Source organism: Polypterus senegalus, chromosome 13 (genome assembly GCF_016835505.1).
Source record: "Polypterus senegalus isolate Bchr_013 chromosome 13, ASM1683550v1, whole genome shotgun sequence".
Taxonomy (NCBI): Eukaryota; Metazoa; Chordata; class Cladistia; order Polypteriformes; family Polypteridae; genus Polypterus; species Polypterus senegalus.
The window spans coordinates 73062648-73084872 of NC_053166.1; the positions used below are offsets into that span (position 1 = coordinate 73062648).

Sequence of the window (22225 nt, forward strand, 5' to 3'; positions counted from 1 at the left end):
TGCAATAAAAGTCTGACTGTGCTAAGAATTTTTCAAACCCCAAAAAAGGAAATGAGAAATCATCATGAAGCATCTTACACCAACTCCTAGCAAAGAGTAGAACTTGTGTTTGAGAATGAGTGATGTCACGATTTTAAGGCACACTGAGCTACAAAATGGTACTCAGTTTTCTGACACTAACGTTAAGGCTTCACCACAAAGATTACGATAGTAATAGTAATATTCAAAGTAGTAGGAGAAGAAGATAAAGAAGGAGTACATAGCATGGCAAGATATTGCAATAAGTTTCACGTAATTGTTGCCACATTGCAACAATATTAAGGATAATTGTGTAATGACCAGAAAGACAGAGACACACTTGCCAAATGAGAGTAAAGCTGTTGTTTCAGAAGAACCACCTTCCTGCTGTTATGGTCATGGGAAGAACCTTGTAAAACAACAGTTACTAACACTGTTTATTTCTCTTATCTTCATCATGTAAAGAACTTTGAGATACATTTGTATGAAAATGTGCTACATAAATAAATGTTGTTGTTGTTGTTATCCTGGCAGTGTCAGGTGCAAGGTGAGAACCAAACAGGAAAAGGGTGGCAGGCCATCATAAGCCATGCGTCTGCACACATCCTCACTCAGTCAACCTGGGCCAATGTAGATTTGCCAGGTAACACAACAAGCAAGTGTTTAGCATAAAGAAAGAAAATCAGGATTACTGGGATTACCCACAAAGACATATTATGTTCATTCAAACTTGACTCAGAAAGCACTCAAGTTGTTATTCAATTCCTGGAGTCTGGAACTGTGAGGTAGAAGCATCAGTTGTGCAAATATCCTGCCTTGGTACCATTAAAACAACAAGGAGAAATAATGACAAAATGTTTGTTGTTAAAACAGCTTGAAAATAGTTCTTTTTTGTATGAGAAGCAACAAGCTGACAATAAATCATTCATTTATTTATTATTTGTGCTTTCAATGTATTAAAAATCAATGTTTCTGTTTTTCAATATGTGAGTTGAGTGAGACAGGAGCCCAAACAGAACATGCATTTTGCATTACTGCACATGCAAACTTAAACCAACTCACCTATTTAAGAATTAAATAAAAAAATGAAGGTTAGTGCTTGCTGAAAGAAAGATCTGACACTTTATTAATTCATTTCCAGAACTCACTTATTCCAATACACTGTCGTGCATTGCATAGCACACATGCACTCACACTTATAAAAATACCCATTAAAGGCTAATTTAACTCTCCATAATTTATTATGAGACTGCAGTTTAACAGGATAATAGCAAAAATGGCAGTGTTGACATGGCGTACTAGCTAGGGTGAAAGAACAGAGTATTTTAGTGGATATAAATTGGGATTGTGAATATTATATTATATTGTATTACAGCCTGGAAGATTGTACATCTGCAATTTAAAATGGCTAGAAGTGCATCAGAAACAATACCAGGGAACAAGTTAAAGGATTCCCCTGCTATTAGCTGAAATAGCAAACTGGAGCATCACTCCTAAAAAAATCCCACACGTCATATAGCCAAGTCTGTTCCTGCAGTTTTCTAAAGTCGTATTCACTCTTCCAGTGTTCCTGATCTTCCAGAGTTGCATGACTTGCCTCTCTCTGTGATCCTACTTTATCTCTATGTGAGGTTCTATTTATCCAATGCCCCAGGAGACTCTGCCTTTTTGAGTCTTACCGGGCTTGTAAAGTGTAACACAAATGTTCCAAAGGTTCATGGAAAGCAAAGCTCGATGTACCTGTGTGACATTTCGCTTTTAATCTCCCACAAAGCTATGCCTGTTCAGAATAATATGCTGGCTACAGCACTTCAGTTTGCATCCATAACCACCTGTGTGTTGATATTGTGATAATGCTTGCAATTCTCATATGTTTGCTTATCAACTCCTGGAGCAATGATCTTTATGTGCATGCTGTCAATCACACTAACAATTCCAGGAAAACCATCAACTTGCCGGAATGCAGCTTGCTTTAAAATTACCTCACGTTAAGTGGTGAGAAAAACATCTGCGTATTACCTAATGCATTGAAAGGGCATTCAGATTCTGGTGCAAAATTTAAGAAATGGTTGATTGTGACATTCCCAAATCATCATAGACTCAACATGCAGTACTTAGTGATAAAAAAAAGCATTGTTTGAAAAAAATTACTGAATTATGATTTGGAAGCTTGTGCAGAGTGGATAAATTACAAATTACATTTTTTAATCAGCATGTCTAAATATAAACATTTATGACGGAAAAGAATATTTTTAGACCTTACAGAATTGAAGAAAGCATAAAGATGAGACAATTGCATAGCTTTAAATCACAAAAAAATGATTTTTAATTATCATGTATCATGTTTAATTATCATGTAATAGTATCACTATTAGTAACCTATAAATTGTCCTTGCTCTAGTCTTCCTTGTTCGTTCAGTAGCATATATGTGAACTATTTGTTTCAATGATTTTCTTGTATCTGTTGTCACAGTTATTTATTGACATACCTGTACATCAAGGGTAAGAAACTGAATGCACTGACAAAGTTAGTTTGTGGAGCAAATCTTAAAGGGAACTAAAAATAAAAAACAAGGAGTTGCAGTACACCCAGTTAAAGAGTGAAATTCAATTATACTTTTACATCTAAAAGTCAGCAGCACAAGTCTAAACTAGAAAAAAAACACATTGCTAGTCAGTAGGCTTTTTGTAGTTTAAATATTTTATACTTCTGGGTAAAGTTGTTGGAGAAAATCAAGTGATGTGTTTTGGCAGGCTTGAGCATGCAAGTGCTCTACTTTTCCTCTTGTGAGTCTGATCAGACATGTTATAATCTGCAGTGGGGTAAATAAATTACCTAGACTTAAACATTCATTAACTTCAGAGCTGTAATTGTTTGATTTGCAAAAAAATCCTTTTATAGTTTATAAAGTCACATTGTAATTAAGTTACATCCTATATACTGTACATTAACAAATGTTCTAAGAACATTCCTTTTCACATTAAGTAATGAAAAGTTGTTTTAGCAAATACCGTATATACTCACAGATAAGTTCTCCTGCAGATAAGTTGGGACTTGATTTTACAGTATAATTTCTGGTATTTTATAATGTCACTCTTATAAGTCGAATGCAGAAAACTCTACCAAATGCTGTTGGTACAAAAGATTATAATATGCTAATGCCCACCTGAGGGAGTAACCACGGAGCACACTGCCTTTTTTTCTATGCGGGTGCGGCAATGTGCTGTATCAGTGTGTGCTCCTAACCCCTCTCTGTCTCTCTCTCTCTCTCTCTATTGTGCCTACATGACCACACAATAATACCCACACTATTCCGAAGCAACGTTTGCACTGATTTGTGGTTTTTTTGTATCTCACACCCTCATACACCTTTATCGCAAGAGCATCCCTTATCTATGATGAAACGTTCGATCAGAAGAAAATATGAATCTGGTTTTAAATTAAACGCTGTTGAAGTAGCGAAAGAAATTGGTAACTGCACTGCTGCAACTGAGAAACTGATGCGAGATTGGAGGAGGCAAGATGATGTTAAAAAAAAAAAATTGTCACATTTTTTGTACAGGCATACAAGTTGGGGTCTGATTTTATTAATGATTTTTTGGGTTTCAAGACATGACTTGTACGTGAGTATATACGGCAATGATATTTAAAGAGGTTCTGGTCTACTCTATTGTATGTTTATTTCTTATGTAGATGTCCATAACTTGTCCGATGCCACCTTCAGTTTTGATCTATAAGGGAGCTACTGCACTCTATTGTGCTGTTACTAAGGTCACAAATTGGGCACAGTAAATGATCTAAAAATGTTACTGTTTTGTAAATCACTTTGTCATTGTGCAAAAATCTGATTATTTGAGACTTGAGACAGGATGGTGTGTGTGCATTACCAGTTACAAACAAGATTAATTGGTTGGATACAAATCTTAACAGGCATAAAAAACAGTCAGTAGACCCACCTTTGTAGCATTAGATGTAAAATGTTTGTGTGCTTCAGTTCCTGGTCACAGAGAGCCAGAACCTATCCTTGGAATATGAGAAGGAGGAGGGCATAAACAATCCTGGAAGGGTGCCAGTCAATCATAAAACCTACTCATGTACATACAGTATCTAACCTTGCACACAGCCAATGAAGTACACAAGAAAATGACAGTGCTGCCTTAATCTTTAATAGCATGCAGCGATGTCGGCACCAACCCCCTCAAATGTCTTTATCGAATTTCAAATTCATCACTAAAATTGGTAAGCAGGAATATTGTTAAATCAGTGCAAAAGTATGCCACTACAAATTTTCATCAGCATGGCACAAAACTAATTTTGGCCTTGTACTGCTAAAATGGTCAGCACAAAGTGTATTATGAATGGAAAATGCAATGCAATGCAAAATAAACATCAGTACAGAGAACTCATTAAATGGTAGCTTGTGAGAAACTAAATGTCATGTGGGCAATTAATCACTTCTTAAGGAAGCAGAAATAATCTTTTGGACTGGCAAAACCAAGTTGAATCCCTATGTTTCTCTTTGCTGTACTCTCATGTCTTGACTTGTAAAGTAGTATGCGATGGTGCTTACTGTAATGGAAAGACTGATTGGTGTAGATTGTGTTCAGAAGTTAACAATTTGCTTTAGTCTTTTTGGAGGATTGTATACCTGCTTGCCAAAAAAGAAATAGCCTTTTATCAGGAAAGAGTTAGCTGACCACTCCAAAAACAATTTTTAACAAGGGGAGGCCACTGTTCAGTGGCCACTCAATAGTCGTCTACTGTTGCCAGGGATTCTCCATCTCCCTTCAGGTTCTTATGGTCAACACTAGTGAATTATGACATTCAGATGCTTCATTCATCTTATGGACATACAACATTACTAACTCCATAATATTAGTCAATGCATTTAATAATTTACTTAACGAATCTTATATTTTTTATGACGTGTGGGATTTTTTTTAGGAGTGATGCTCCAGTTTGCTATTTCAGCTAATAGCAGGGGAATCCTTTAACTTGTTCCCTGGTATTGTTTCTGATGCACTTCTAGCCATTTTAAATTGTAGATGTACAATCTTCCAGGCTGTTAAAATTAGCCTTTAAAATTGTTAAATTAGCCTTTAATGGGTATTTTTATAAGTGTGAGTGCATGTGTGCTATGCAATGCACGACAGTGTATTGGAATAAGTGAGTTCTGGAAATGAATTAATAAAGTGTCAGATCTTTCTTTCAGCAAGCACTAACCTTCGTTTTTTTATTTAATTCTTAAATAGTTGAGTTGGTTTAAGTTTGCATGTGCAGTAATGCAAAATGCATGTTCTGTTTGGGCTCCTGTCTCACTCAACTCACATATTGGAAAACAGAAACATTGATTTTTAATACATTGAAAGCACAAGTAATAAATAAATGAATGATTTATTGTCAGCTTGTTGCTTCTCATGCAAAAAAGAACTATTTTCAAGCTGTTTTAACAACATACATTTTGTTATTATTTCTCCTTGTTGTTTTAATGGTACCAAGGCAGGATATTTGCACAACTGATGCTTCTACCTCACAGTTCCAGACTCCAGGAATTGAATAATAACTTGAGTGCTTTCTGAGTCAAGTTTCAATGAACATAATATGTCTTTGTGGGTAATCCCAGTAATCCTGATTTTCTTTCTTTATGCTAAACACTTGCTTGTTGTGTTACCTGGCAAATCTACATTGGCCTAGGTTGACTGAGTGAGGATGTGTGCGGACGCATGGCTTATGATGGCCTGCCACCCTTTTCCTGTTTGGTTCTCACCTTGCACCTGACACTGCCAGGATAACAACAACAACAACATTTATTTATGTAGCACATTTTCATACAAATGTATCTCAAAGTTCTTTACATGATGAAGATAAGAGAAATAAACAAAGTAAGAATTAGAATAAGACAACACTAATTAACATAGAATAAGAGTAAGGTCCGATGGCCAGGGAGGACAGAAAAAACAAAAAAAAAACTCCAGACGGCCGGAGAGAAAAAATAAAATCTGCAGGGGTTCCAGGCCACAGGACTGCCCAGTCCCCTCTGGGCATAAATTAAACAGTCCTCTTTGTATTTAGGGTTCTCTTGGAAGGACTTGATGATGATGGTCATGTAGACTTCTGGCTTTTAATCCATCAATGTAGGACATCACGGTGCTTTGATTAGGTGGTGATGGCGCAGATCGCCACCACAGAAAACCGGGAAAAGAAACAGAAGAGAGAGTAGGGGTCAATACGGATTTTAGAGCCATCATGAATAGTTATTATAATGAATTGAATACACAAGAGTATTAGGATTAGATGAAGGTGAAGTTATCTATCTATCTATCTATCTATCTATCTATCTATCTATCTATCTATCTATCTATCTATCTATCTATCTATCTATCTATCTATCTATCAGAAAGCCATGTTAAAGTAATGTGTTTTTAGCAGTTTTTTAAAGTGCTCCACCATATCAGCCTGGCGAATTCCTATTGGCAGGCTATTCCAGATTTTAGGTGCATAACAGCAGAAGGCTGCCTCACCACTTCTTTTAAGTTTTGATCTTGGAATTCTAAGCAGGCACTCATTTGAGGATCTAAGATTACGATTTGGAATATAAGGTGTCAGACATTCCAATATATAAGATGGAGCGAGATTATTTAAGGCTTTGTAAACCATAAGCAGAATTTTAAAGTCAATTCTGAGTGACACAGGTAACCAGTGTAGTGACATCAAAACTGGAGAAATGTGCTCGGATTTTCTTTTCCTAGTTAGGATTCTAGCAGTTGCATTCTGCACTAGTTGCAAATGCTTTGTCTTTTTTGGGTATTCCTGAGAGGAGTGCGTTACAGGAATCTAGATGACTGAAAACAAAATCGTGAACTAATTTCTCAGCATCTTTCAATGATATAAGAGGTATAACTTTTGTAATGTTTCTTAAGTGAAAAAATCCTGTCCTAGTGGTCTGATTAATATGCGATTTAAAATTTAGGTTATAGTCAACAGTTACCCCTAAGTTCTTTACCTCTGTCTTGACTTTTAATCCTAATGCATCAAGTTTATTTCTAATAATCTCATTGTCTGCATTATTGCCAATCACTAAAATTTCTGTTTTCTTTTTGTTTAGCTTGAGAAAATTACTATTCATCCAATTAGAAACACAAGTAAGACATTGTGTTACTTGTTACAGTGAATTTACAGCGTCTGGGTCATCAGGTGCTATTGATAAATACAGCTGTGTGTCATCAGCATAGCTGTGGTAACTCACATTGAGCATCGAGATAATCTGACCTAACGGAAGCATGTAGATTGATACCAGCTTTGTGTAACCCTGAAATGGATAAACAAGTTGCACAATAAATTGTCCAGTTCTTAAATAAGTGTGTATTTTCTTCTCATTTAAGTATAAATTCTTAACTGACTTCATTAAAGTACTTTATAATTAGTAAATTACTGGCTAATCAGATAGTAGGTAATTAGCTAATTAAGATCAAATATTTTATACCCAATCCTCCTATTGTGACAGGCCTCCAGCTTACAGAAGATAAAACTTGCATATATTATCTAAGCCCCTGAAGTCATTGCTTCCTAGAACCACTGTCATTTTCAATGCTTTCAAAAAGGTGGAGGGTTATCTAAATATGTTATCCATGTACCCAGTTTAAAACTTAGTTCAGAGGGCAGCCCCTGTCCCAGCAATTTTGAGCACAAAGCAGAAAACAGTCTAACAGTGCCAAATGTTTCAGTGTTATAGCTAAAATTTTATAACATTTTTACTAGATATGTTAAGCAATCAAGAGGATAATGACATTCTTAATAGCAAAGAATCACACCCCAGCATGACCACAAACTGCCAGTGTAAAACAACAATCACATTAAGTGAATAAATGAGTAAACAGTTTACAAGTTTTACTTGTTACTGTTTTTTCAGTTGTGGTCATTCTTACAAATTTGGGTCAAAAAAGGTAATTTTAATTCTCTCTGGTCACACAAAATAACTGTTCCTAGGTGCACAAGAAAGTATAGAAGATCACATGAAAGGTCATCATGGCAACTGATGATCAATGTATAATGTGAAGGTATCTTTAATGATTTGATAGCATTTGATTTAGGTTTTGCAATTGTATAAACAAACATTCTGTGTATATTAGTCAAACACATTCTACTCTACAAAGTAGCCTTACAAAAGGTCACCAAATACAGGGCCTTTATCCAACTGGATCCAGGAGCTGGAATTAATACCTTCTATAAAGACTGCTTTTACCTCAATCAAAGTCCTTTTCTGGGGTTAATTTGTGTATTTGATTTACATGCTTGTTTAGTTAGCTGCCTTTTTTCCTGTCAGTTTTTGAAGTGGGCTGTAGACCTCATTATATAATTTACCCTTGTCAAAAATTGAATGTACTAGCTTGGGCTGATGGTATTTTGTTTAGCACGTTCTCTCAGCACCACAGAGCCTGGACTCCAATCTTAAACTAGTTACTATTTGCATAAAGTATGCATATTCCCCATGTTTTTATGTATGCTTTTCACCAAGTGCTGTAGTTTTCCGTGTCACACTTAAGTAAGGTTGACCAATACTTTAAATTGACCTTGCCTGAATGAGTATGTGCTGCGATGCAACCTAGTAGGCATAGCTCCGGCAACATGGTGCCTGCCCCACATGCAGTAACCTGCAAATTCTACCCTCTGTAAAAGAAACGAGTTTAGTTATGTCTGAGGTTGGGCACCCTCAAGAGCAACAAGACTAGTCTACAGGTCTGAAGATGTTTCTCTACAGGACAAAAAAACTGAAGGCATAATTAATGGGAAAATCGCAAATTGCCCATTTGGTTGCCAACCAAACAAAAGCAGGTTCCTCCACAGAGCCAGCATTGATTTTAAAAAACTCTTTTAGAATGGAAGTTAACTTCTGACAAAATACAGGGTCATGAAGCAACGAGCTTCATGGGAAGATAGTTTTTTTTTATATTATTATGCTTATTAGTCTGAACCTTTGGGAAAAGCACAGTAACAAACCCAACAACACTGCAAAAACAATTAAGACCTACTTGGAATGAAAGTTTGCAGATGGAACATTACATTAAAACCTTAGAAACCTGACCTCATCATAACTGAAGCAGTGTGAGATCACATGGTCAAGGAAATGAACAAAAAAAAGCCAAAAGAAAAAATCTTCTTGAAAGATGCATGGAAGAATTTTGCACAGAACTATTTGAAAAAATTATACAGCAGTATAAATTGCTTCAGTGTTGCATTCTTTTTATTATATAAATTTTTTTTGTTTACTCTAATAATATATAGTGCTTTTATGAGTAAATAAACAGTTTATTCTCAGGTAAATAGCTTTAAAATGTTATTTTCTTGGATGGCCTGAGACTTATAGATAGATAGATATTTTATTAATCCCAAGGGGAAATTCACATATTCCAGCAGCAGCATACTGATAAAAATAAACAATATTAAATTAAACAGTGATAAAAATGCAGGTAAGATAATAATAATTGTGTAAAATAACCTAGGTTATTTTTTAAAAACACACACATTTTAATCTAGACTAGCCAACTAGTATTAAGACTTGGTACAGGTGGTACTTGAACCAAGCACGACATACTATTTAGGCTTATAAATACACACATCTACTAGTGCATGCACTATCATCTGTAAATGAAATCTTTTACTGTTTAAGGAACCATAAAAATCTCACTCGCCTGCTTCATTTGTCTACTGTCAATAAACTATACGTATTAAATCATATGAGATGAAAAGATAATTAACTCATGTGCTTAGGATCACTAACAGGTGAAAAAAGGTTAACAAAATTGTGCCTTCATTAACAAGAATGCTTTCAACACAAATCACAGGACAGACTCCACATATAAAGAAACCATAAAACAACAAACTTACAGCACCTCTAAACCTGGCTAAACAGCTGTTGAACCCTTGTTTATGTGTTGGGGTGGCTTGGCTACTTACCCATAACAATATCACATTGTAACACTCTCCTTCTCACCTCTCATTCTCTCTTTTATGCTCTGCAATCCCTGGCCTCTCACCTACTTGAATATTCACTTGCTGTCTTCCTATCTCTGTACTGAAAGGACTCCTGGCCATGAGGTGGCTTTAACGCACAAAACAGGTTCACTATCGGCCTACCCCTGCGTAACTCTGAGGCCAGGGGAACTTTCTATTTACTCAAGATACATTAGCCTAGCTGATCCTGGTATTTCTCTGCAGCCTCAAACTTTATTCTGCCAGTACAGGTTTTATCTCACTTCAGCTTAGTATTAGAAAAATGGATTTGGAAAGTAGATGGACTTGTGGATAATTTGGCTCTTTTGTATACATTAAAAGTCCAAAAGACTTTTAAAGTGTAACATAAATATTCTGAGGAAGAAAGTAATTTAATGATAACTAACGTCACATTACTGTCATTAATTTGTTCTAAATGTGTTTTAAATGTGAAGATTTCTACCCTCTTAATATGAATAGCATAATATAGTGTGTTTCTTAAACTGTGATCCTTTGAAGCCTAGGGTTTCACAAAAACTTATACATGTTCCATGAGCTATTAATTATAACGCCTTGTATCAGGTATAGCTTCCTGCATTGATCTGAACTCACCCAAACCAGGAAGCAGAGGTTCCGCTGTCTTTCACAATAGTTATTAAATGTCTCTGTTGTTTGAAGCATGCAGTCCTGTATTTGTCACAGTACATCTATTTTTGCATATTAAATAATAATGTTTTTACTTGCATGGACAGTTCTTTGGACCTCATATTGAGAGTTCACAGTGACAGCTTCCAAAAGCAAATTCCACATGGGATCAATTCCAGACCTTTTAATTGCTTTAAAATTAAGAATATAATGAGGAACCTGCTCACACCTGGCTATGGAACAGCTTTTCAGTCAATTATCCAAATACCCTTGAGCCCCTGGAAATGGGGGGCTATGCAAAAAAAGGTTGTCATTCCTAAACAGCTCATATAGTATTTTTGGTAAACTCCTTAAATTAAAGCTGAAAGTCTACACTTAATTTACATAATAATTGCTTAATTTCAAATCCATTGTGGTGGTTTATAGAGCCAAAATGATTGTGTCATTGTCCAAATACTTATGGACCTGACTATATGTAACCCTGCTGGAAAAAGTTTTGACTTTTCACTTCAGAAAACACATAACACATTATTTGACAGTTATAATAAAATAGAAGGCCCAAAGAAGAAAATTAAACTTTGGATACAAATATGACCTAATACCATTATAATATAACTAACCATTCTCAAACTGAGTTTCTCAGCTGAAGAAAGCTGAGGGTTGGATGGGATGTACATGCTGAACATCATGCAAAGAGATACAAATTAGTTTTACATTTATTAACATTATTCCCATGTGTGTTTCATTGTTTTTGTAGGACCTGTCTGAAACGCTGGCCAAAGGTTTTCATTCTTACAATGTAGCAACTAAAATTATTTATGAGTAATTTGTACATTGCATTAACACCTCAATTTTTAATATACTGGCATTTCTGCCTGTATAGTAAGAGCATTGCCAAACTGAAGCTGCAATTTTTCTGTTATTTTCCATGGTTCTGCACTACTACATAGCCAGGATGGCCCCCAGCTGGTCATCATCTTGATCCTCACATAATGCTTGACCCTGCTTTTAGTATAGCTCTTCCTTGTTGGAAAAATCTCCAAGGCCAGCCTTCATTGAGTGTCACTGAGGCGTACTGGCTATGACTTAAAAATTGAAACAATAGAGAAATCGAGTTTACATTGTTGCGAAGCATAAAAATTTAATAAGCACAAAAAAGAATATATATTATATGATCTTCGAAAAGTGACACAAAAAGGAAAGTCACTTCCTTATCCTAGGGCTACAAAAGTGCTTTCAGCTCATTCTTGTGGAACAGAATTTTCGTGAATCTGCTTAAATGGGGGCCTCTTTTGAAAAAAAGACACAATGATAGTTTTAGAGAACAGCTGTAAAATAAGGGAGCAAAAAAGCTTTATTTATGACTCTTTATGGATGGCAGTTTTTACAGGTCATAGGTGTAGCAGATCTCTTGGTTATGTGCAATTCCTAGGATAGTTTTTGCCTCTCATTATTATTATTATTATTATTATTATTATTTAATCCTCTTGAAGCATTATTTCTAAAAAAGCATCCAGAGAATGTGCTCTTAGCAGCTAATTTCCAGTGGTATCCATGATGAGATGCATTTTCCATGAAAGTAACTGAGGCATTTCCCATTAAAATTTCTAATTTGCAGCTTATTCAGATTTGAGATTTGAGGGAATAAGCACATACACATAAGCCTTTATACTAATGGTGTCTTGTAGGACACCATTTTTTTTCCCAGATTGATGCACTTAATTTGTCTTTTCTCTTCAGAGTTTGAACTTCAAGCAGAGACTGAAAATGAGCAAGTATAAAATTTAGGAATACATTATGAGCTCAAGGTGGAGCATTACATTATAAAATTAAGGCTGCCACACTAAAGGGATATACAAATTAGAGAGGTACATCTAAAGAAATATTACAAAGTTTGCCAGATTTGAATACATTTACTGTAAATGAATAGTTGGAAAGTTAACAAACAAGATACAAAAACAGAAGTCAAGCAAAATGCATTTTCTATTACAGTTAGTTCCAAGGATGGATGAAAACTATAGCTGGCTGATGGTTGCTAGGGTTAGAAAGATTAAAAAGTGTGAGTCATTCCAACGTGCTTTGTAATGAGGTATTAGGTGTCAGAGCTAGCCAAGCATATTATTGTCTGTTTTTCTGCTTTCTGTCATTTATTTTAATTTTGCATATGGCTTGGTGAGATTATATTGTTTCATTGATCAAGGATGCCAAGGTATCATGCTGATAGAGTCTGAATGGGCTTCTGAGGGCATGGTGAATTTGGCTTTGGACATGTGATTCTCTCGTCCATTTTCCTGCACTATATCTAGGGTAAGATTTTTAGCTGTTCTGATTTTATTGAAATTGAACATAATATTCTCAAAATCGCTTGATCCCATTTTGCAGCACAGTGGTGCCAGATCATATCCTGGCAGCATTGAAGGACAGGCAGAAATCACCCTCCAATTTAAGCCCATTAACCTAACGTGCACATCTTTGGGGATGTAAAAAAAACAGAACACCCAGAGGAAAACCCATGTGGGCGTGGAAAGAAGCTGAATGGTGTTATTAACGCTTAAGAGCTGAAAGGAAGATCATGAACACCAAAAATACTTGATTAAGGCTTAATTGGATTATTAACAAATGACTTAAAGTGATAATTAAAGTCCATTCAAAATAATTAAGCAAATAAGACCGGAAAAACCTAAAGGTAAAATTGCAAAAATACTGTAAATGTATCAACATAGCCAAGCTCTACAAAAGTCACAATAAAAAAATACTATAAGTAAGGAATAAAAAGGCCAAGCAAGATAAAATACTATAATGAGGAAAAGACCAAGCAATATAAAAGGCTAACAACAAACACGCTAAAATGAGAAGAGGGCCAAGCAATGGAAATTGACAAAGATCAAAAAGATAAAACAATACAAAAGGTCAAAATTCAAAGTTAAAGAAGACCAAATAACCATAGTTACACAATCCAAATTTTAAAGAAGTAAGCAATTTAAAGGCAGCAACAAAGAGAACTAACTCAGAGCCCCTGCCATTTGCCAAAGTGAAACGATGGGTAAAATAACATTATTTTGTAGTCCTTTAACACAGTTAATTTCTTTTCATTTCTGAATATAATTTTAATCTTTATTGCAAGGGATTAGGTGACCGCTCCATTAGCTACACACCTACATCTGATAGATACAGCTGTGGTGTAATTAGGTATACAGGCCAGTGCTGTACAGCTCCTAGTTGTCCAAGTTTGTAGAATCAAGCTAAACAGAAAAAAATATTATGAATTATTGCATATGTTAAAAATTTCATTATGAACCTTTTCTGTCCCTGACTTCAATTTACATATCTTGTTTTGGCTTCAAAACAGTGCACGCTTGTTTAACCTTACTCTGTGTCAGTACTACGTATGTGTCTCATGTCTTGGATCTATTAACATTGTCAGATTCTGGTTGTTAACTCTGGCTAGTAATACCTTCCATGATATGTCTCCTGTTTTCAAGTGCAATTCAACTGTTGGTACCTATCAGTCAGTAAAGTAATTCGGTTTTGTTAACATTTTTACAGTTTTCTACATCTGTGCATGTGCTTTTGCACATTAATTTCTTTTGGCTGTTTGAGCAAGTTGTGTGTCTTGTGTGGTTATTTATGCATTGTTAGTTTTTTCAGCATTGTCATGTTTTACTGCTCAGTTAGGAACTAGTAAAAGTAGCCAAATCTCCACACAGAGCCATGGGAAGAAACAAGCACTTTTAAGCTCAGTGTAGGGATTTTGTGAATAGGTAGCTTTCTGCATAGCAATAAGGCTATCAGGGCTTTAAAACATCATGTGATTTTAATATTTATTTTTTATCTTCCTTTTACTGCTAATATTTTGGCAAATCAGAAGCCCCTTCTGTGCAGAGAGAGAAAGAGAATTTTTTTATTTTATTTTTTGATTTGATGACGTGTTGACCTAAATCTTGGCTAACCAGTAGTCTCAACTGCACACAGAGTTACAGTGAAATTGTATGCATGGGTAAAAGTAAATGGGGATGGTGGTCAATTATCTTTGTTTATTGGTATTGAGAACAAAATAATATTCTGTCTGTGAAAGTTTAATAACTAATATAATGCAAAAGCAGTATTTGAATGGACTTTGCTAATGTGTTATGCTTCTTTTGAAACCATCTACCATATTCTAAACCCACACCATATGCAGTGAAATATTTTCCAAATGACTAATGGTTTTTGATGCTAGTGTCATTTTGTATATACAGTATGGTTAACTTTTCTTGTACTTTAATTGCTTTAATGGTTGTTTACTGTTACGGTCATTTTTTGTAACCTAGTCTTGTTATAGTTGTTTCAAAACAAACCCTAATTGATATTGACTGGATTATGTTGACCTCATTTATTAATTGCTTTGGATTAAAATGTCTGCTAAATTAATAAATGGTAAATGTACATAGATTATAAATTAATAGCACTTATTCATTTGTGTTCAAATATACTAGAATGATTTTTTTAAATATTTTAATATTTCAGTTATTGGGTCAGGTTACAATCCTACTTTAAAGTGTCTCTGGAGTCAAATGGCTAAAAATGTCAGCATTACTTAATGAACTGTAGTATCTGTTTAATCCTAGATTTACTGATGTAAAGGAAAGTGATTTACATTTGAAACCTCTATAGTATTTTATTGAAAAAAACTGCAAACTATAAGAAATACAAACCTTGAATGTAAGTTTGACTCTGATGCATTTTTTTATCTTTTCTGTTTTGGCTTGCAGATGTTTATTCAGACCACTACACTGACCATTTCCATGAGTCTCAGTGCCTCTGTATCCCTTGGTATGCTTTATATCCCTAAGGTCTACATCATTCTGTTCCACCCAGAGCAGAACGTACAGAAGAGGAAACGTAGCTTCAAGGCCGTGGCCCAGGCAGCCACCATGTCCTCCAGACTATCACAAAAATCCAATGATAAGCAAAATGGTGAAGCCAAGCCTGAGGAGGGCAAGGATAGTAAGTAACTTCACAAGTACGTATCTAAATTTTAATCTTATCTTTTACTGTGCCCTGGGTGCTGGCCAGCCATCATAGATCTATACCTTCCACGAACCATGACCCATGTTCCTGCTTTCCTCCTCTCCTTATCCACGTAAGTACCACTGCTCTTTTAGGGCACTTGGCCCCCTTTCTATTTAGCCAAATAGTTCAGTCTTTGCATTTGTTTCTCTATTATGTTTTCCTCATTCCTAACATTAATCATGTATGTGTTTCATTTCTGACATATTTTATGTTGTAATATCTTGTCATCTCTCTAAATTAATCTGTTGTAGCAATCAGTCTACCTTTAATTTTTTCCTGAATCTGTGTCCCTCTGTCATCTGCTGGTTGCTAATATAGACTAAACTTGATTCATTGTTTTCTTTCTGTTCGTTAGATATCTTAAGTCAGTTGGTTCAATCAGGGATGACTCTCAGACATGTTATCTCCTTGTTTTTCATCTTTGGTTTCTTATGTCTTTACGTGGGGTTGCATTTGTCTCTTAGTTTATGATCACCATTTCTCTGTTCACTTGGGGCCTCATGCATAACGCCGTGCATAGAATTCGCACTATAACATGACGTAAGCACAAAAGCCGAAGTGTGCTTATGCAAAGAAAAATCTAGATGCAGGAATCTGTGCATACTCCAACTTCCATGTTATTCTGCTTCATAAATCCCAGTCAGCGTGAAAAGTAATGCTCGTGCATGTGCCTTCTGTCCTGCCCCCAACTCCTCCCAGAATTACGCCTCTATGAATATAGCAAATCAATATAAATCGCCCTTAAGCTCTGCCTTCTGTGAAAAGACAATGGGAAAAGTATGGGGGAAAATATAAGAATTTCAGCGAATACCAAGTGGAGGCAAAGGAAAAGCATACTATTTGTTGGTTTAAACAGTGGTATAAACAACAAAAGGAAGTTGTTTGTGTGACATACCGTGTCGGAGAAACTCGAAAGCTCACGTTCACAAAGTTGCACAATGCCAAAATAAAAAAAAAGTTGCATATCAATGTCACAGTGAAAAGGCGAGTTGTAACCCACCGTCTGAGCTTATTAGGGTACAGACAAAAAAATAGGCACACAGTGAGAAAAAAGCACGAAAAGTCAGCTTTAATTTTGAAATTTCCATTTTAATCACATAGTTTATTTTGTCATTAAAGTAGAACATCATAAACTTCATCTTAAAATCATTTAATTTACTAGTTTCTCAAATCCCATCGTAACTAAAGTAGTATGTTAAATGCTTTGTTTTGCATTTGATCTTCAATGTGCTCTGTATGTGAATCACTGCGTGCTTCCGTTCTTTTTCTTTCTCCGACAGGACACAATCCATTACATTTGTGATATTACAGGTCTCTGAATAATTAAAATACTGAGATATATGATATGATATGATACGTGGTATCATTTTCATAATGATTGGAATGAAAGCATGTTATTAAACATGGAAACACTATGGCGTAGTGATTGGTCATGTCTCACACAAGATACTGCTGTGTGACTCTGAAGTCAATTGTTGTATTGTTCTACAATGTTATTTTCTTGAAATAAAATGAATAAATACAAGTAAAAAAAAGCAATAGTTACATATTCATGGTTATACAGCATGTATTTGAAGTACTATTGTGTCCATGTATACACAGACAAATGTAAGCAGTAATGAGAATAAAATTAATTTATTCTAAAGTAAAGTAAAATAAAGTGTGACCATGATAGCTTATGCACTCAATGAACTATGCAACTCTAGCAATGCCAATTAACCAAGCAGAGTAGTGTATGTCTTTTGTTACTTCTCTTATTGTCTTGCTGTTGTAGATGTGTACAGTATATCACGTTAATCATGTACTGTATGTATCATGCTAATTATTTTAACATGTTGCTGTATGCATTTTCTTTGATACCATGTCTTGCTCATCCATTTCAAATTTTGTTGTCACTCTCTGCAGTTATGTTTTTATATCTGGCACTTTTTTTCCTTGGGTATGTTTTTAATATTTGGTCAACTTTCTCTTTCTATTGTGGATTTTTTCCATTGTCTCTAATTTCACCCTTCTGATTTACACTTTCCCTATTTACTTTGGTGCTTTTTCTGTTCTCGGTCTGGTGAAGATCACTCATTTATATCTGTCTTAGGTTGCAGTTTTTTCCACCCTTTCGATGCTGCCATTTCTTTATCAGTTCTGAACTTGAAATGCAGCATCATATAATGTATAATATTCTCAAACCTGGTTAGTCTTCTCAAGGTGCCAGTGCATTGCTGAGACCACTTGCACAAATGCCAATGCTGACTCAGCAGTGACATTGGAAAAAGCACACAGACAATGGAGAACGTGCAAAAGTGAATTTTGAACCCAGTATACTGGATCCATGAAGCTGCAGTGTAACCATTATACTACAAACTTGAAATGTGCTATGTCATATTTTCATTTTTCATCGCTGGAAATGTATATGTCTAGTCTGTTACAGCTATTTCTTTTTATTTGCCTCTCCTTTTAACCCTCTGAACGACCTTATCCTTCAGACTTGGTCTTCCAGAATTATCAGCTATTTCATATACCCTTCTCATTTACTATCCAGATTTGATCCACATCTGCTTATATCTAATAATTCCCATCTCACACTTTGCTTCTGTAGTGATTCTTCTGAGATAAATCAGTCATCAGTTATATAGTATGGACATTTATTTAACAGATTGCAGAGTTTTTGCCTTGTAAGTGTCAGAGTTCTCTTAATACTCAGTGCTCAATTACCTAGCAAGGGCTTGGATGCAGGAAGATCTGCCACCACTGCTTTGTAATGCACCTGTATCTCTAAACACTGCATAGAATCAACAAGAGCTGAACATGTGTATGAAATCTGCATGTATTCTTCCTGCTTGCTTTAATGTTTTCATTGTGTGTGGTTGATGGATGAGTAATCCCCAAACAATATCATTTAATTGACATTTGTTGGTAAATTGAGAGCACATGTTATTTTCTTGTATCCATGAGATACTTTATAAAAGAAAAAGGCTACAGTATATAGTCCAAGCTTACTTGGCTTGCAAAGGTTTGTCAATAATTAAAACATTACCGACAAAAATCATAAGTAGCTTACAAAGATGTTTTGAGGAATTGGGTACCTAATTTATGTAAAAAGGTTTACCTAAATTAAAGCAGAATGTCTTAGAGTGGAAAGAAATTGGCATCAAACCATTATACCAACAGGTTTTAGTAGAATTAGGCCCTCAGAATCTCTGGAATTGTTTTGTATTTCGCCTTATAAAATTTCTTGTATTAGGAATTTGTTTTTGTATAGCCCTTGGGGTCAGAGCGTAGGGTCAGCCATTGTACAGCGCCCCTGGAGCAATTGCAGGTTAAGGGCATTGTTCAAGAGCCCAGTAAAGTAGTATCCTCTTTGGTAGTACCAGGGATTCCAACTACCAACCTTCCAGATACCAGCACAGATCCAGAAGCTTTGGAGCTTTTTCCAGGTTCAAAGGATACTCCAAAGAGTAAGTTAGTTACATCAGAGGACAATCGTCTGGTATTTCAGCATCAACACTTCAGTGTTCTATCAGTAAGGAAAAAGTAACGTATAATGTAATTTTATACAAATTTTGATAAAATGGGGAAGAAGACTTATAAATAAATGCTGTTTAGTTATTTTATGGACAGAGTTGGTAAAACAGTGGACTATTTAAAAGTGAAATTAAAAATGCAACATAACTTCATAGTAAAATGAACAATAGATCTCAGTGGATGGATGAATCAATACAGTAAAATAAGAGAACAGCTTCTCCATAATATTTTTGAGAAGTTTAGGATAACTGCAAAGTTTATGAACACAAGTCAACAGTGAAAGTGAAATTAGGAATATCATCTAGATATAAATATTCTACTAATTCAAGAATTTTGTTTTTTCACTCTTTAAATTACAAGTGAGCAGTCAGTAAGGAAAAACTAGGAGATATTGTATAGCAATAAGGCAATAAAAAATTAACTAAATATGTTTACTTCTGAAGTATACTTTTCCATTCCCTGCAACTCTGAATCTGGTTATGTGGGTTTGACATTGTATGTATTTATGCAGGTTTTTTGTTATACTAAATGTGTATTATTCTTAAATTAATCCTTTTCAATCTCGTGAATATGTGTTTTTTTGTCATATAGACATTATTTTTTCAAATTTTTGGCATATTTTTTATTTATTTTTTCCTATTATTTAATCTTAAAGTTGTTGTTTTACATCATCCATCCATCCATTATCCAACCCGCTATATCCTAACTACTACATCATCAAACTTAAATTTTGTGAGCTTTGTTCTTATTGTAAGCACCGCCATTTTTTTATCCTTTTCTTCATGGTTGTGGCCATGTTTAGGCAGGTAGTGGCTTTGGACTTCAAAGCCTGAGGTTGTAGATTTAATCCCACCACCGACACAGTGTGACCCTGAGCAAGTCACTTCACCCACCTGTGCTCCAATTGGAAAAAAGAAATGTAACCAATTGTATCTCAAACATTGCAAGTCGCTTTGGATACGCATAGTAGCTTTGTGATAATCCTAAAAACAATCCTTAGGTAAATCCTCACAGTATATTATGTATATAGATTGGAGCTTTTGAATTTCTACTTTGATGATGACTTTACCTCTATGAAATAACTACTGAATTTGGTTCACAATATGGTTTTAACATTTGTGTCTTTGTTCTTCTGGTATTTTGACATCATGCTAGCCCTTTTGACCATATCCTTGTCTTTTTCTACAAAAAGTTGAAATTTCGTGTCCTAATAAAATTCTTTCTTCAATTCTATGGACACATACTGTAACTTTTAACGTGATTCATAATATTTACTAGTAAAAAGGTTTTTTTACACCTAGAATCATAGGCATATGGAATCAGTTACCATGAAATAAGTTTACCAAATAATGTGGTAGACAGAAGGACTTTATGGACCTTCAAAACTCTAATTGATGATATTTTGGAGGAATTAAGTGCATAGGACCGTGGAGCTTTTTTACGCTGTATAGGTTGATCTCATTCATTTTTTCTAATATTCTAATGTCTGTAATATTGCAGCAGCTACAAAGTATTCATTCATTCATTATCTACCCCTCTATATCCCAACTACAGGGGTCTGCCGGAGCCAATCCCAGCCAACACAGGGCGCAAGGCAGGAAACAAACCTCGGGCAGGGCACACACACCCCCACACACACCAAGCACACACTAGGGACAATTTAGAATCGCCAATCCACCTAACCTGCATGTCTTTGGACTGTGGGAGGAAACCCACACAGACACAGGGAGAACATGTGAACTCCACGCAGGGAGGACCCGGGAAGCGAACCCAGGTCTTCTAACTGCAAGGCAGCAGCACTACCCACTGCCCCACCGTGCCACCCCACAGTGTATTCAAATTATATTAAATAAATTACCAACTGAACACTTCATCCACTGAAGTGGATGAAATTTAAAGTAAACAAACATTAGATATTGTAATCTCAGTAAGCATTTGCCTAGAGCCTTGCCATCATTTATTTTAGCATCCTGATAAACTTCATACATTTTTAGTTGTTTAATTTTTAGTCACTTTTTTTGTTGTAAATTTTAACTGTGCTTGAGTGATGCCTTGGATATGAGGTACTTGACTTACTGCTGTTGAATGCTATAATGTTTAAACATATGATATCAGACAAGTAGTAGGTGGTTTCTAAATAGACAGAGAGACAGAACCCTCCCCATAGGAAGCTCCTACCACTGCTAAGCCCTCAGTCCTCCTCCCGAATTACAGTACTGTACAATAGGCCGGAAACATTGGACAATCCTTATGTTGGTGTTCTGACATGAACTCACAAATTGACAGACCTAGGACAACTCTCATGTGTGTTCTATCTGTATAGATCCAAAAGTTGAAACTCTAGCTGGTGTCAAGTGACTTGTGATGAAAATACAGTCATGTTCGTAAGTATTTGGACAATGACACAATTTTCATAATTTTGGCTCTGTACACCACCACAGTGGATTTGAAATTAAGCAATCATTATGTGATTGAAGTGTAGACTTTCAGCTTTAATTTATTGGGTTTACCAAAAATATCATATGAACCATTAAAGGATGACTGCCATTTTTCTGCATAGCCTCCACCCTCCATATTCAGGGGCTCAAGTGTAGAATTTACATTTGGAAGCTGTCACTGTAAACTCTGAATATATTGTCCAAAATGCTGTCCATGCAAGGAAAAACAGGCCATAATTAGGCAGAGAAAACAAAACAAACCCATTTGACTGACAGCAGAAACACCAGGGGCATCGTGTATAAACAGTGTGTATGCACAGAAATGTTGGGTAAGAATGTTTCCACGTTCAAATCACAATGTATAAAACCTAAACTTGATGTAAACCGACGCACATTTCCACGGTACCTCATACCCTGTCGTACGCAAGTTCTGCGCTCGGTTTTGCAGACTGGTGGCACCCAGCGTCAAACCAGTGCTACTGTTCCTGTGTGGTTACCCTTTATTTCTTAGAACCATGATAAAGGAAATGGATACCTGAACAATGTAAAGTAAGTCTAAAAT

At 35.5% G+C, this 22225-nt stretch overlaps 1 protein-coding gene across 2 annotated transcripts in view; it reads left to right on the plus strand.

Annotated features, from left to right (window-relative positions):
• grm6a (glutamate receptor, metabotropic 6a) overlaps window positions 1–22225 on the plus strand; it is a 248547-nt gene that overhangs the window by 190302 nt on the left and 36020 nt on the right. Inside the window, exon 11 of one of the 2 annotated variants that reach the window (XM_039775581.1) lies at window positions 15406–15656. In XM_039775581.1, the coding sequence (XP_039631515.1) occupies window positions 15406–15648 (243 nt within the window). In that variant the 3' untranslated portion in view covers window positions 15649–15656. The remainder of the gene's footprint in view (window positions 1–15405; window positions 15657–22225) is intronic. The other variant, XM_039775580.1, reaches the window with a different exon arrangement.